This window comes from Centruroides vittatus, unplaced genomic scaffold (assembly GCF_030686945.1).
Source record: "Centruroides vittatus isolate TY-2023 unplaced genomic scaffold, ASM3068694v2 contig_1110, whole genome shotgun sequence".
In the NCBI taxonomy this organism is placed as follows: Eukaryota; Metazoa; Arthropoda; class Arachnida; order Scorpiones; family Buthidae; genus Centruroides; species Centruroides vittatus.
Genome location: NW_027120712.1, coordinates 52737 through 70527, shown reverse-complemented (window position 1 = coordinate 70527; position 17791 = coordinate 52737). Strand labels below are relative to the sequence as shown.

Genomic DNA, 17791 nt, shown 5'->3' with positions numbered 1-17791 from the left:
GTAAAAAATGTTTTGAGATTTATATATATCAACTGAATATAAATGTTAGTGTTAATATTACACTCATTTAGTTTTTGATTGAGTAAGGAATATTTTATCATCAGTGCCAAAAGATAGATCAAGCCCACATTCCATTGGGTTCCTTTCCCAACAAATTACAGAAATAATTTTCTAATATTTCTGTAACAAAATTTGCATTTATTTTATTTAAAACTTTGTATTAAACTTTGTTTTATTTAAATCATATTTGTTAAGATCACAATCTTTACAAATCTCTCATATGTGATAATTTATTTTTAAAGGACTTTAAGGGTTCCTTCAGGTTCAAGTAATTTTTACCTGCTGCTTCCCCCATCTCTCTACAGCAGGCCTGGCCAACTCAAATTGTTTCGCGGGCCACTTTGATCATGCGTAATATTATGGTGGGACACAATTTAGGAAAACATGCTTTTAAAAAAGTAAAACAAATACAAAATGAATAAGATTTTATTGTTATACCAAGAGTTCGTACTCGGACTTGCGCATTATAACAATGACACATGCAAATTTTCATTTATTTAATTGTTTTGGTATACACATAACGGGAAACAAAAGTTTTAATAGATATATAATATCGCTTAGCGGGCCACACGATTTAACGTGACGAGCCACATGTGGTCCATCACATTAAATGTGGAGGCTGTAGAGCAGGCAAGGCTGTGGCCAGGCCTGCTCTACAGCCTTGTTTGTTATGAAACAAGACTATAGGTTAAGTATTACATATAATTTAAATTGCAAACACACAAAAATTAATTTTTTTACAGAAATAAAATACAGAAAACATTTCATGCATTTTAATTTTTTTCTGTAATAATGTTTCATAAGCAAGACTTTCTTTGCCGAGACTATTATATGATTTATATATATAAATATATATATGACATAATCATCACGAATATTGTGAAGATTGAAGAATTTGTCATATCTGTGGATGAGCGTTTCCATTCCCTTGTCATAGAATGTTGCCGCCAGTGAATTGAGATGGCCTTAACAATGTTGTTTTGAAGATCGTCATCAGTCTCAAACCTCTGCCCTGCTAACCACATTTTCAGTTCAGAAAAGAGGTGGAAGTCTTCACACATTAAAAAGTTTTAAGCTGGGTGGAAGTCTGAAAGGTGGAAGTCTTCACCACCTTTAAACACCCAGCATATAGCCTTCATTTAGCACCGAGCAACTTCCACCTCTTTCCCGAACAGGAAAAGTGGCTAGGAGGGCAGAGGTTTGAGACTAATGACAATTTTTAAAACGTTAGGGCTCATCTCGAGTCATTGGCGGCAACATTCTATGACAAGGAAATGGAAAAGCTCATCCACAGATATGACAAATGCCTCAACCTTCAGAGTGATTATGTACCAAAAGTAACCATGTTTATTTTATACCTAACTTTTGTTGGTAAAAAATTCATTTTGTTATTTACACTTGTCTTTTTTTTTTATGGACCATCAGAGCTTGAAAAAAAACAGCCTACTTTTTCCTTTCTTTTCTTTTCTTTCGAAGACACAATGTAGTGACGTAAACTTAAACACTGACTATATACAAATATTTAAAACTTTATTTTAAATATTTGTATATAGTCATCTCTCACTTTTTAATGTTTAGTTGGCTGAAGAGGGGCATCGGCCCGAAACGCGTTATGTAATAAAAAAGCGTTCCAACCGAATAAAAAGGATGAAAAATTCGCCCAGTGTTTAAGTTTACGTCACTACATTGTGTCTTCGAAAGAAAAGAAAAGAAACGAAAATACAAAACACGGTTTCCTCAAGATAGAGCCTACTTTTTTTCGTCAATGTCATATGCCACCATGAGAAACAACACTTGTTGTTTAGTGATCGAAGAAGCCAAGAAGTGGCCTCCTTGATCGCCACACTTCTTGATGATCCCTTCATCAAGGAGTATTGTTTCCATAACTTGAGTGTTCCTCAAGGGTGGCTCCTTGCCAAACATGCGACAAAAGTTCTGTTGCACTTGAATTATGGTATTTGTTTCAGCATACTACCACACAGCTGTCGATAAGCCATTTTGTGTTTGACTACTGCCACGCCACCTACAGTCACTTTGGCAGGTTTTCAAATTTATCTATACAACTTCCACACTTTCTCCGCCTAATAGAATGCACAACATCTTATTACTGCCTTGCCCTTTGATATGGCAGTCGAAACAAATGTGACAGGTTCATGGTGGACACCCTGTACAATATTCAATAAGCTGTACAGCTCAAAATAACCTGTAAGTGTTAATGATGTTATATAGATCAAGAGTGATGTTATATAGATGAAAGTCAAGACTAGATATGGAAACTTAGGGGCAGGAGGCTCAGATTAACTATACATGAATTTTTGGCTAGAAGTCTTGTTATTTTAATTCAAAAATTTTCTCCTGAATAAAGTTAGATACATGACTCACATGACTTCATTGTTAAAAAGCATGATATACAGGAACAAGATACTACTAAACTTAAGTGTGTTGTGATGAAAAATTTTAACCCAGCATTGTGACAATGCCACAATAAATAATTGCTCATTATAATCTGCAAACTTTTACTAAAATATTTCTGATTATGCATAACAGTTATGTTCTCATTTTTCATAAATACCTCCCCATCTTCATTACTTCATAAATCCAATGTTTAAGAAGTCAAAATTTATATTTCATATTAATTTTGGAGATGTTTACGCAGCATTAAAGTTCAGATTCAAGTATTCTTATAGTTAATAAAAAAAATACTTTTGGTTGATAAAATTGACCAACTTTAGAAATAAATCTAAATATATTAACATTGAAAGCATGTACAAAATCCAAAATTCTAGAAACATTTTTTGACAGACCATTTACAAATACAAATACTCAAGAAATCAAGACCTTGAGCAATACATTATAAAAGACAAGCTTAAAAAATTGCACTGAAAATGAAATAATAATTCTTATTTTAAAAGAATTCTGTTGTCTAGATAATTTTTTTTCAAACCATTAATTGTCTGAGATGCTTTTATATCATTCTAAATATATATAATGTTTTCCTTTAAAATTTATGTAAAATATAAAATAATGAAAAAAGAAAATAAGAGAATATGCAAATTATAAGCAAGAATAATTATATTTTATATTTACATACTATTTTCTATATTGATTTTTTTGTATAATATACTTCAAAAAATTTCCTGGATAAATAGGTAGATTATTATGCCATATCTCACTTAAATTGTGTTGTTAATCTTCTTTCTTTTTACTCCTGTCACTACATGTAATACAAATTTAATCTTAATACATTTTCTTTGGTCATAAGAAATGAAGAAATGTTTATTTCTTCCATATAATCATTCACTATCAAAGAATGTATCAGTAATCTTTTCTGTCAACTATAATTTTGAAAATTGCCCACCAGTTGCTTTACAAGATTACATTGTCAATGAAAGTATTTAGATTTTTGTTTTTCATTTTCTTCTCTGTAACATTTCAACAATATAAAACAACTCACTATAGATACTTTTAATAAAAATTAAAAAAAAATAATAATACAGAAACTAACTCTGTTATTTCAAAGATTTTCTAACAAAAGCATAGTTTCCATAACACTATATTAATCAAAGTTTACTATTTTTTTTTATATTTTTAATTTGGAAAGAAAAAAAATCATCAAAATACAAAATATAAAACTGTAATTAAATAGAAATTACAAAAAATGTACTATCAAGAGAATGATGACAATAGTAAATAAGCAATATGATAACCTAGCTCAATAGATACATAATGAAAAATATATTACCTAGAAATTGGAATTCAATTATAACATAATATCTTTAATTATTGCAAACAATAAACAAATAATATAGAAACACAAATTATTAATTATAAAAGTCTATTAAATTTATCTAATTTAATTTATTTAACATTTTCAAATGTTAAGTGATTGACCTTTAAGCAAACTTCAAATATCAAACGTTGAGAGTATAACAATTTTTAAAATTTTTTAAATCATAATTTACAGCATGTGAGATACAAACTTTTAGAAAAAAAAAACTGTCCTGCATCTTGTATGTGAAGTTACAATCCATAGACTAATGAATTCCCAAACAACCTCTACTAGCCCAATTCTTGAACAAAAATGTTATTGTTCACATAAACATATTACAGTACTACATTTTTAACCAGAATATATGCCAAAGGCACAGATAGCTTAAATACACTAAACACTTTTCTTAAATATTCTATGCTAAAATAGCAGTCTGTCTTATATATTATACAATAATTATGCACTGGACAAAATAGTTGTATATAATAAAGAAAACTGGTAAAAGAATCGATATAATATCTTGTATGACATTTTTGAGAAAAATTGCTTCATCATTATAAGTAATATGTCATAATGTGAAAATTTAAAACTGAGTGAAAACTAATACGTTTCACGTGTTTCATGTGAAAAGTTTTAGTTTACGTGAAAAACACATAAAAAACAAATTTAATTATTCTTCAAGTACTTTCATTTGCAATGTTGCAAATTTCTTCAGTTACACTGAGAATAAAACAAAGATTTTTAAAAACTTACAGAAGCATTCTTTTTACAGAGGTAACACATGACAACAGCAAAAAATTAATAAATAGAACACCAAGTGACAAATATTATGTATATAAATAAATAACAACAATACGAATGATAAAACTTAGTTAGAAACACCTGAATTATCAAGAGATACCTCTAACCTTATTAGTCTTAATACAGCATGACAGATAATCCAGTAGATTGTTTGGCTATATGAACATATCAGGTAGTTGTTTACTATGTATATACCCAATTTAAATTTTCACATTCCATATTCCACAATTGTTATGTATGCCTCCAGTAGTTTTCATAAATTATGCAAGCTACTGGCTGGCATATCATAATAAACATGATAACATTTACTCAAACATATGTTTATACTTTGTCATTGTCCTTTCAAGTTCTGTAGCAGTATATTAGCATTATGAATGAAATTTTCAATACTCATTGAATTAAATTAATGAAATTATTTTAATTTTATGTAAATTTTTCACTTTACATATTTTTAATTAAGTAATTTTTATAGAATGTATATTGCTTTACCTAAGTGTTTCACAGCAATTTTTTGATCATTAAAATTTATGTGGTGCATATGTTTATATTTTTCTCTTACTATAATTTGGTATTGTGTTTCCCATTTATAAACATCTTATAGTTTACTACTTTATCTGTTCATAAATGTTTCATATTTCATAGTGCTGATATTTTTCTTACAAAACAGACTTTTTGTAATATCAAATTACATAAATAAGATATCAGATTACAAAACCAAACTTTAAAATTTGCATTTGCAGAATATTTCTGAATAACTTTGAAATAAAAATAAATTTAAGTACATTTTTTCCATAAGAGAAAAACACTTTTTTTTGCTTTTGATAAAATAAATAAAAATTAAGTAAATGTAAAAGTTAATATGAATTAACATTTTGACTACTAATTCTTGCCATTCTATTTTGTATCTCTAGTTTTTGTTTTACCATTTTAACATAACAATTTTTGAGCTTATCATACATGGTTATACTTTTTATTTAATTACTAATCTAACAGCATTTTCATAGCCATTTTCTTTTTTACAAAAATTGCCTATCAGTCAAAATATATTTTGGCTATATTTTCCTCTCCAGTTGATTTTTACAACAGGTCATTAATTTTACATTATTAAAATATTTTAACTACTATACAGTAGAATCTTGTTTTACTGGATCAGGGAACAACGGATTTCTTGAAATAACAGATTTTTTCCCAAGTCTCACCAAATCAATATAATTTTATCTCCTTTTAGCAGATCTGTAACTCGCAATAATGGATTCTTCTAGCCCCATCCACTTCGTGTTTTTACTACTTTTAGTTAATATTTGGATGTTTCCAGGAATTTGTAGAATTCAATGATGCACTTGTTACATCTGTGATACATATAGTACAAATTAAAAATTGTACAAAGAGAGTCAGTAGGTTTATACAATTGAGGAGGAGCCACCCAGCGAACATTCTGATGCTGGTTGAAGAGTAGTGCCAAAATTTAGCAAGACCATGAGTCTTATCAAGCTATGAAGACCTTCCTTTCGAGTTTCAGCATAAAACAGACTGTACTGTACATGATATTAATATCAAACAATTGTTGTATTTAATAAGCAGAAAAGAAGTATCAAAACAAACTGAAATAAACAAATTTTTTTAACAAACAATGAAATCAAGTGAAGTGCTATTGAGCTATGCAATCTTGTAACATATGTATTTCCATAGACTGAAGAACAGAGATCTTGAGAAATTGAATAATTTCAAGTACTGGCATTTCTTATATGTAGAGGATTAAATCACAGAAATTTTTTCAAATAATTGATATTTTCCTGGGTATGTGGGGAATCCGTTGTTTGCGATATAATGGATTCTCAGAACAATGGATGATTTTTAGCGGCCCAAGTAATTGGTCAAAACAAGATTCTATTATATACATAAATTTAAAACTTTCATTAATACTATGTTCATTTTCCATTTATACTTGTCAAGTTTTGTGTAACTAAATTTTATAATCACTTATCTATAAATAATGTTGGATTAGTAATTAAATAAAAAGGTATAACTACTTATGATAAGCCCAAAAATTGTTATGTTAAAATGGTAATGAAAAAACACTATCTGAATCATATTTTAATTATCATTATATAATAACAGTTTTACATATTACACATTATATTCGATATAAATAAAAATCAGTATATTTGAGTTAATAACTTAAAAGCAGTAAACTCAAAATTTTTTGACCTAATGAGCTCATTTTAAGAAGTTCTAACAACAGATAAATTGCTTATAAAATTTCTTTTAAATAAATCAATGATTCATAAACAGATAAATTTACTTACTAATTACACATTTAATTCTAAAACTCAAAATCATGGAAACAGTTTTTGATTAGAAAACATTTACTGAATTGAATGTTTCACTGCTTCAATCGGAAATAATAAAATATTAAAATATCAAACTTATGTTCAGTATAAATTGCCACAATCTCCCTTGCCCACCAGTGCTGAATGTAGGATTGCTGGGCAAGGGAGACTGTAGCAATTTTTCAAATGTGAGCCTCTTACTAACCCACAAACATGGACTTCATTAATCCAGATGATGTCCAAGCTGATATCAGATGGTAAATGTGTAACTACCATTTTTGTTTTCTTCACAGAAGTGGTGTACTTTTATATTTAAAGCCAAGTGTTTATAAATCAGCCATCCCTAACATGGAAAACAGATACTGTTTAGCAGCAACTCACTTGGGATCAGATACTGCTTGTGGGTTGCTCTTTGCTTCATTTCTCCCTATAGACATCACTGGCATAAGTGCCCTACTAGATCTTATGCTCCTAACAGTATTGCTCTATGATTCATTGCAACTACTGAACTCTCTTACCTCAGCAAGGTGGTAACTAGTGAGAGTTGTTATTATTATTAAGTTATAAATAGTAGTAATAATGAGTAGAAAATGCAAAAAATTTTTGGAGTGTAATTTGTAATGGTATCCTTTACCATGAACTTTTAATATAATAAATATGCAATTCCTTGATTATTTATTCTTAGATGTTCTTTTTTTACTTTTCCATTTACTATTGAATCAACTAAAGTTTATGCAGATTTGAAGTATGACTCAAGCATAAATATTAAAGATTTCAATTTCTTATTTATTTTTGAAATAATTATTACATTAATTTGTTGTTATTCTGTATTTTTAATATAATTTTTATTTATTTATTTAGTAAAATACTCTATATAATATTTAACTGCTTTCCTAAATAACTATCTGTGGTAAAAAAAAATTAAAAAATAACATAAGACAAGTAAACATAAAAATACAATAGTGAAAAATATGAATGCACACAAAAATACTTAACCATATTGTAAATTTATAATAATGTAAAATAAATAAATAGAATGCAGTTGTGTTCTATTTTTAAAAGTTTCAAATTTGTTCGAATAAAGGCTGTGATGTATCTTATGAGTCTAGATAGTATTTTCCGTGCATTTGTTACATGAATGGTATACGCGTTGATGCAAGCTCACTCCTGTCTGCCTTGTATATCTCTACAGCTTCTAACATTTTGTTGGTCAAAGACCCTGTGTATTAGGGTAGCTTGGTCTCAACAGGGGGAAATCCCCGGTTTGCTGGCGTAATGTGCCAGAGCTGTATTAATGTTTCCTCTTTGTACATCATATTTGTGATCCTTTAACCTGGCCTGCAGCGATCTGTACATGGATCCTGCAGGATTCACATACAGATTGCTGCAGGCCAGGTTGTATACAATAAGTGTATACATATATGATCTCCAATTCAGGTGCACTTCTCTCCAAACTTGCAGCTATCAATTTAAAACAGATTGAATATCTCACCGTGTTCAATTTTGTTTCCATCTATTTGTTTAGAACCATGTTTTTGTGCATTAAGAGATTTCTTTCTAAGCTCTACACCTGATGCACAGTCGTTCCACTCACAGATATTAGAGCTTGCACACTTATTGTGCTATTCATCCTGTTTTTATTTTGATAAATGCACGTACATTCAAAAAAGGGGAGTACCTATGGGTAGCCCCATTTCAGGCAATCTTTGTAAACTTGTCTTGCAACAATTGGAAGAGCAGTCCTTAATAAACATCAAATATAATATCCTTATTTACACCCTATATGTTGATGACATTTTAATTGTATGGCAAAGTAGACCAGATATTGGGGATGTGTTAAAGGTGTTTAATAATAACAACTATGGATTAACACTAAAATTGGATCAAGAGAGCTACACCAATGTTAATTTCTTAAATATCAAGATTCAAATAGCGGATAATAAGTTCAACACCACAATTTACCACAAACCTACTTACGTCCCCTGTTCATACTAGTCAATTCAGCTGACCCATGGTCATATAAAGCATCTGCCTTCCACACACTGGTAGCAAGAGCCTACTCGCATTCTACAGAGATGTCAGATACCACCAAGGAATTAGAACATCTGAAACAATTTGCATCCAACTATAGATACAGCCGCATATTTATCAACACTCTGTCATCAAAACATCTCACTATGTCATCCAACACCAATACCAGTGTTAACAAAACAGAAGCTAATTGGATAGTCTTAAGCTACGAACCATCCCTTCATCACTTATACAGAAGAACTGCAAAAAATTTAAACATACACGTAACGTACAAAAGAAAATCCATTTTCCACCTTCTGTCTAATGCAAAAGATGGCACTGAGGACGCTAAAACATCAGGAGTATACCTCATCCCACTACAAGATGATAGTTCCACAGAATAGTAACGTATATAGGATCCACATACAGATTTCTGCAGGCCAGGTTAAAGGATCACAAATATGACGTACAAAAAGGAAACATTAATACAGCTCTGGCATGTTATGCCAGCAAACCGGGGATTTCCCCCTGTTGACACCAAGCTACCCTAATACACAGGGTCTTCGACCGACAAAACGTTAGAAGCTGTAGAGATCTACAATGCAGACAGGAGTGGAGCTTGCATCAATGCATATACCATTCATGTAACAAATGCATGGAAAATACTATCTAGACTCATAAGATTCGTCACAGCCTTTATTCGAACAAATTTGAAACTTTTAAAAATAAATAGAATGCAATTGTGTTCTATTTATTTTACATTATTATAAATTTACAATATGAATTAGAAACTGTTCTTCTTAAATTTTGCTGATGAATTCACCTTTGACTTAGGAACAAATTTTTCAATATTTAACTCCAATAAAGCAGTTTCTGCTGTTTGTCATCAAAGTCTAAAAGTTCTAGTTTATTGTAATACTAACTTTAGGGAATACATTATAGAAATTTAATTAAATACAGTGGTGCCTCACATAACGTACTTAATCTGTTCCAGGTGCACGTTCGTTAAGTGAAACGTCCGTTATACGAAACGCATTTTCCCATAGAAATACATGTTAAAACATCTAATTCGTTCCGCAGCATAAAATAACCGTACTGTATCATAAAAAAATGAACACGGGTGCGTTCTTTTATTCCTCCGCGTAACTCTGCGCGAGCGACGTCCGTTTAAAAATTCCTGCGGAACGCATTCCTAAATTCCAGTGGGAGTGCGTGCCATTGAACAGCAAAAACAGCCACTTGTAGCAGTAGTTTACGGTGTAAAGCAACATGGCGTCCTCCATGGCTCAGATAGTTTCATTTCTGGGTCCATTATGTGGTTTTATGAATGAAAATTTAGAAATTGTGAAAGCGTGAGTTAGCGCACGCGGCAATGTAAGTGTCTTTACGAATTTTTTTTTTCGAGGCTATTTTGAATGCTCTTTCAACAAATAATCCATTTTATGGTTAAATTTTACAATTGGGATCCTTCTTTTGCCTTTAAAAGCTCATATTTTAGAATTATAGATTCGATCCTATCACGATACTATCGATAGTGCGGGCGCTGCCATCTTTCTTTCTTTCACCGTCGTTCCTAAATGCCTACAAACAGCAGCGCACTCCCGTAGTAGCGGAGATGCAGAGCGACCGCTATTAAAGAACGTGCCCATGGAGCAGTCACCAATTATGCCGGAAAGTCCGTTGTTCGCAGCCAGTCCGTTGCTCGAGTCACGTAACGGCCAAACAGAAAGTCCGTTGTTCGCAGCGTCCGTTATTCGAGGCGTACGTTATACGAGGCACCACTGTATTCACAAAATTCCTTGGTTACAGATAAATAAATACATAACAGAAATTTTGTGTGTTGTTAGTCATTGACTAACAACAGACAAGCTTGCTTACAATGGCCAAAATTAAAAATAATTGCTTTATGTAACCACTATATATATTATATTCCTAATACTAATTAGAGTTAAATTAGTTGGAATATCAATAAATAAACCATTTTATTATATTTTATAGAGTATCAATCAGTTATTTATTTCAAACACTTAAATTTTTTAAATTAGCATAAAAATATGATAGTGAATCAATTAATGATTTGAAAATTCTAAACATTTAAATTATTTTACAATATTCATTGATTAAAACATCTTTCAACATTCATGAAAGTTTATATATAATCGTTAAAAACAATTATTAGATTTTATGAACTAATTATATTTTAGATTATGTCAGAAGTTGATATTTTAACTTTACTTGTGATAAATTCATTTCAACTGGAGTTTTCCACTTCTCATCAGCCTTATATACATTATATAATTTGGCATGGTAACTGGATGCATGGTAATGTAAAGCATGATATACATTGCAAAATTTGGTCAAATTCTGAAAATGAGGAATAGAAAATCAATTGGTGGAAATAAATTATATTTGAATTTGTTATTTATTAAATATAAATTTCCTCCACCTGAAATGTGTTATGTGATGTTATTTGATGATGCTTGTTATTTTATATAATTTTTGTATTCATTTCTAAGTCTGAGATAAAGTTTTATCTCAGAAATGAATACAAAAATTGTATAATATATATATCCTAATGATGAGAATTGGAAAGCCTCTAGTGAAATAAATTTGATACACATTAAAATTTAATCTTTATAAAGTTTTTATTTAAAATAAACCTTAATATTTCCAGTTTTAAAATAAAAAACTTAATTTTACATCATACTGCATTTCACAAAATCATTGAAATAGCACCAGAACATTAAAAAAAATTACTTACCCTTAAAATTTTTATTTCCTTTCCTAATAAATTTTGTGATTTTGACAAGTTTTTTTTTGTGATATTTTTTATAGCCACAACTAAATCAGTTTTCTGAAAATAAAAGAAAAAAGAATTATTTAAACAACCAATATCGCAAATAACATCTAAATATAAGATAAATATTACCTTCAGGCTATAATATAGCTTTTGAATTTAATTATTACTAGAGTTTGAAGTTAGAGACTTTATCATTACAGCATAGATCAATATTATAAGAATATAACAAATTATATCAAGATAATATAGAATTAAATACAATAAATACATAATTTCTTGATTACAAATTGAGAAACAAATGATAATGCAAAGAGAAAAAAGTTTAGAATTTTAATTGAATAATAAAGAATATAATTCAGAATGCTTTAAAATATTTAGTGCAGAGCGCTACATTTACTATAAAAATGCAGTAACAAATGAAAAATTAATAATCTTGGCACGTTTACTTCTACAAGCAATATTTGGGTCTCTCACTTTAATTTGATTGTTTGTTTAACAATAAAAACACACTAAATAATGTTTTATTCTTTTTTTAACCTAAAAATGCTTGAGTAAATGTATCAAAATTTCTTTTCACTCTAATAAAAGTTTAGTTTGGATTTTATATTGGAAGAACTTTTCTGAATTAAGGTTTAAACAAAATAAAAGAAAATTAACAGCATTATAAAGAAACAATATAATTTATTCCCACAATATAAATTTTTATAATAAATATATTAGTTGATTTAAATGGCTATTTATAACCATCCTTAACAATTTATTCTTTCTGAATAAACAGATTTAAAATCCTTAATAGTAGAATTTCTTTAAAATAAAATCATTTTACTTTAAGTTAAGATCTCTTTTTTCTGCTTGCGGCATTAAGAAAGATCAATGTTTTCTTCATAGAGAAATTGACGTTACATTACGAACATAAGGTTCTTATTGATTAAATGAATGTCATTTAATGTCATGAAAGAAATATTAGACAGAACAAAAACATTCTTATTTTAATGCTGAAATATTGATACATAATTAAAAGCAATTAACATTATATGATAATTATAAAACCATCTGATGTTTTTCAATATTTCCAACTTCACACTACAATACATTTGAATAACATAAAAATCTATTAAAATAACTTAACTTTAATTATATATGCTTATTTAAATAAGTTCTTAAATTAACATTTTATAATATTTGAAGTCTTCTTAAAAAGTTTCATTGATCTACTACTACTACTACGCTTTTTATAACAACGTCTTACATTTCTTTATATTTTCAATGTTCTGCCTCCAGCATAGTGTAAAAGTACAAATCTACAGAGACTAAAAATTCATTAGAAGATGAAATAAAATATATTCTTTTTAACAAGAATTTCCTGAATCTACTAACTTACTTCCTTATTCCATTTGTTAATTTCCTTTCTTACTTTATCATATTTAGACATTATCTCAAGTTAAAAAAAAAGTTATTTAAAAGAATTTATGTACCTAAAGATACCACTAATCATCCATTTATCCTAAAGTTAAGCATGTTATGTTCTAATTAAAACAAAAATGAAAAAAATCAAATCAAAAATGCTTGTCTCAGACTATATTCTATTCAGACTATTCAATATTAACAATATTTTTTAACAAAGTTTATAATTAATATATTAGAAAGATTCAATAACTTGAATCATATTTTATAAATTTTGTGTACAAGAGCTCATATAGAAAAAATCATGTATTTATTTTACTAAAAATTTACATCAATTTTTAGGATAAAATATTTTGTCAAGTTGCTGAAAACTATGCAAGAAAAACAAGAAAGATGTTTTCTTATTTCTTTATATTTACATATTAGTTAACTACATCTTAAAAACTTTACAAATCATATGAAAAAATAAATTATGAATTCATTTATTGTATCAGCTGACATAACTTATCTCTCTTCAGTAAATTCAATCCTTAAAGCTGTAACTGGTACTGAGCTTCCAATTACATGATGCATCTGATACAATGGAATATGCTTAAAGATGCATTTTTGATTCTAAGACCACAAAAAAAATTATCCAAATTATCAGAGATGTGAGAAACATGTTTTATCAATAGAAGCCAAAGGAAACTTGTAAATATAACTGTACAAGTCATACATGTATTGTCAAAAAGAGACAATGTTCACAGATTTAAGACAAACTATATATGGTAACATTCTTAATAGTTTTAAGAATGAATTAATAGCTAAATATTGATTATTTGATCTCTGACAGTGGTTCTCAAACTAGGAGACTATCTTGTTAGTCAAGCAGCCACAAAACGATTTTTAAAACATAATACACTAATATATAAATTCAAGAAACTGAAATTTTTAAATTAGATTTAGAAAACCTCAGAATGTTTAAGCACTGATCTAAGATAAAATTCAATATAAATACTCCTTAATCTCAGATTTTTTTATCTGAGACTCATAAAAAAATGTTCAAGTTATCCTAACAAAGATTCAAGATTATACCATTTCAATATCTCATCACTGGAGAAAACCCCCGGCAAAAAATTATTCCTTCAATTGCATCATTGTACAAGTATATATAAATGATGCTGTTTGTGTCTCAGACATACTGTCAAATATATACAGGATGGGCCAACGAAAACGAAATGGCAGAGTGTTCGTGTTCGTCCCAGCAAATCGCTCGGACAGGTCGATTTTATTCTCGAGGGGACATCTTTTGCAATAAAGTTTTTGCGATTCTGAATACAACAGACGACAAAAAATTTTAAAAACTCATTTATTTTGTATTAACTAGACAAACATTTATTTCAAAAAAAAATGTTTGTTTAGTTAATATTCAGATTCGCAAAAACTTTATTGCATAAGATGTCCCCTTGAGAATAAAATCAACCTGTCCGAGCGATTTGCTTGGACGAACACGAACACTCGGCCGTTTCGTTTTCGTTGGCCCACCCTGTATATATGTTACAGTCAAAACCCGTTTTTAGTTAGAACATGTTTTAACTAGTTGAAACTAGTTTATACTGGATGTCTTTGTTAAAACCTGTTTTGTCTAGTTAAAACTAGTTTTAACTCAAATTCGTTTTTGACTAGCAGTAAATTCTAGTTTTAACTAGACAAAACCCGTTTTGTCTAGTTAATTTACTGCTGTATATGTTTTAATTTTAGATAAAACTAGTTTTAACTTTTAACATTAGTTAAAACTAATTTTAGCTACATAAATATGTTTGGGGGAAATAAATAAAGTTATGTATAGTGATTCGGGGGAAGATGCCTAACATTTTGCTTACAAAGAAAATTATAGCAATAATTTGGGTTTTGGAGGCCTCTAACAAAAATATCACATTCTCTCCCATTGTAATGGGTTAGTCGTTATTTATTTATATTTATACGCCTTGCCGGGGTTGCGATGGCCGGTTGAGTGCCTTGGGAGGACGTGGGCACTTGATGTGTCCCCAGCCGGCATTGTAATGGCCGTCGATGGTCGTCGTGTTAGCTTATATATACTGGAGAAGGCGATCAGACCGAAGGTCCGGGTAGCGTAACTGGTAACGTGTCTGCATGGATAGCAGAAGTTGCGGGTTTGAGTCCCGCTTTGGGCCGATTTCTTTTCCTCCAGTTCCAAATTATTAAAATTATTTATTTAATTTAATTTTAATTATTAAGTTTAGTAAGAGATGGCGCCTAACGCCAAGCTCTAATGCTAAATTGTCATATTAATTATTTATTATAGCCGACTCTAGCCCGATAATTCAGCTTTGGTGGATGTATAGAGTTAAAACTAGTTTTAATTAGACAAAACGAGTTTTAACAAAGACATCCAGTATAAACTAGTTTCAACTAGTTAAAACGCCCATTCCAACTAAAAATGGGTTTTGACTGTAACATATATATATGTTTGTTTATTTAGATCAAGCATATTGAACATGTCCAATCTTTCCATACAGATTATGAAAATTAAAGACTAATTTAATTAAGTCATCTGTCAATTTCATGCAATATAATAATGGATTCAATAACTCAATTTGTAGGCAATTAATTATATTTCTTCACATTAGCACCACCATCTAAACAAAAATATATCAATACACTTAAAAGATGATTATTTACCAAAGTAGTAGATTTTAAAAATTTTTATAATTTCTGCTGCATATATCCACACATAATCACATCACTGAAAATCATATCTCCAGATGCCAACTAATCATTTTTACATATTCTAATGCCATTCTATGAAACTTAACTATATTCATATCAGCTTTTCAACTATTCATGTGCTCACATATAAAAAACAAACATATTATTACAAAAATTATCATAAAAAAATATCAAAATTTAGAGGATACAAAACATTCAATCAACACTTAATGCCTTAAATTTCTTCAAATAAAATCATCTAAATATAAAATTTTAAAAACTGTGTGATGCAATCTATGAAAGGTACTGTACCTTAAGATAGAAAAGTAAACTCCACTGTAGATCAAAAACATGATCAAAATTGATAATTTTTAGGTTTCAATACCAAATATTTCTATCAACATTTGGTAACATTTTAAGCTACAAACGCTCTTAAATATTAATCTTATTCTATGGAATAAGAGAAGCTCAAACAAAATGAAACTGATTTTTCCAACTCGAAGTACTTTTTTTATAGGTTGCATCATATATTTAAATGCTATAATAAAAATACATAGAGCTAGTATTTTACAACTCTTCAAAAACAGTATTTTAGATACATTTTTAAAAAATCAATAAATCTTAGTGTTTTTATAAATATAAATTTAAATCTTTACAGTTTTATGTTACAGCTAAAACTAATGAATAGGATAAAGCTAGGATTAATTGTCTAATGCTAACTTTATCCAAGTACTTTGGTTAAAACAAATAACAATCTATCAGTTTTCAACTTTATCCACTCACAAACTGACATTATCCAAAAACAGATGAATAAAGCAAGAACAAAACTTAAAATTTGGGATGGAGCCACCTCATTTTTGATAAACTAAGGAGCAAATTAAGGATTTTACTTTAGCCAAATAATATATGATCTTTACAATGAAGATTGAATGGATAAACAAGGAATTTTTGTTTTTTAAACCAATTAGAATGTATTTTTCTACTGCATAAAAAATATGACAAAAATGTTGTCAGTTATTTCACCAAAATATAAGATTTAGCTAAAAATTGCAGATTTAACTTTAAAGTTAAATAAGTACTTTGATTTACAAATACCAGTATGACCCTACTGTTTATAGATTATTAGGAAACAGTAAGAATTTCCCGGACATGACGCTGGTTCCAGGTGTTTACAACATACCCCAGACACCCACAATCTCTGCTACATTGGGGCCATTCTGAAATCCATGCAACAACACCTAAATGAACACCAGGATGACATTAGAAAATCCAACCCAACTGCCATCTTAGCAGCATATGCCATCGCTAATCAAGGTTCTACAAATGTTGAATGGGACAAGCTAAAAAAAAAAACATACGGTATGCAGAGGCATTTCATATTTATAAAGTGACATGCATGGAATACTCTATCAATTATAAAGACATTATCTCTCTGTCAGCAGCTCGGAGGTCCTTTTTTGTATACCCTCTACGTAAATGATGTGAAGCCTTGAGATGGCTTTAGTACTGACTGTTTACATTATTTGATTTAATACATGTGGGTTTATTGCTTAATGATATTTTGTATTTAATTAATTTTAATGTTTTATTTGGTATTTATTGATTTAACTTTTATCTATTCATTTATTTTATGTTTATGTGCAATAACTTTTTTGAACTTTTTGAATATTTTCTAACTTATACATTCATTTTACTATATGTTGACATTCAGATGGTAAAATTTGAATTTGTATTCTAGAATATTATCATCCAAATTACCGTTATGGCATTCCATTCCATTATGGCATATTATTATCCATGGCATTTTACTTGAAGATGGTCATTAAAAATGTCCAAAAACATTTTAGTTATTAAATTTTTACTACTTTTTCAAGGTTATTTGAGTATGTTCATTAATACCAGTATGTA

General features: G+C 29.1%; 2 protein-coding genes across 5 annotated transcripts in view; both read right to left on the bottom strand.

Moving 5' to 3' along the window:
• LOC136976268 (uncharacterized) overlaps positions 1–17791 on the bottom strand; it is a 122214-nt gene that overhangs the window by 66960 nt on the left and 37463 nt on the right. The gene's annotated exons all lie outside the window — the stretch shown is intronic.
• The window catches only part of LOC136976290 (serine/threonine-protein kinase unc-51-like), an 87789-nt gene that overhangs the window by 55077 nt on the left and 14921 nt on the right, over positions 1–17791 (bottom strand). For all 4 annotated transcript variants that reach the window (XM_067271548.1, XM_067271556.1, XM_067271533.1 and 1 more), the window contains exon 2: positions 11732–11824. In XM_067271548.1, coding sequence (XP_067127649.1) covers positions 11732–11824 — 93 coding nt within the window. The remainder of the gene's footprint in view (positions 1–11731; positions 11825–17791) is intronic.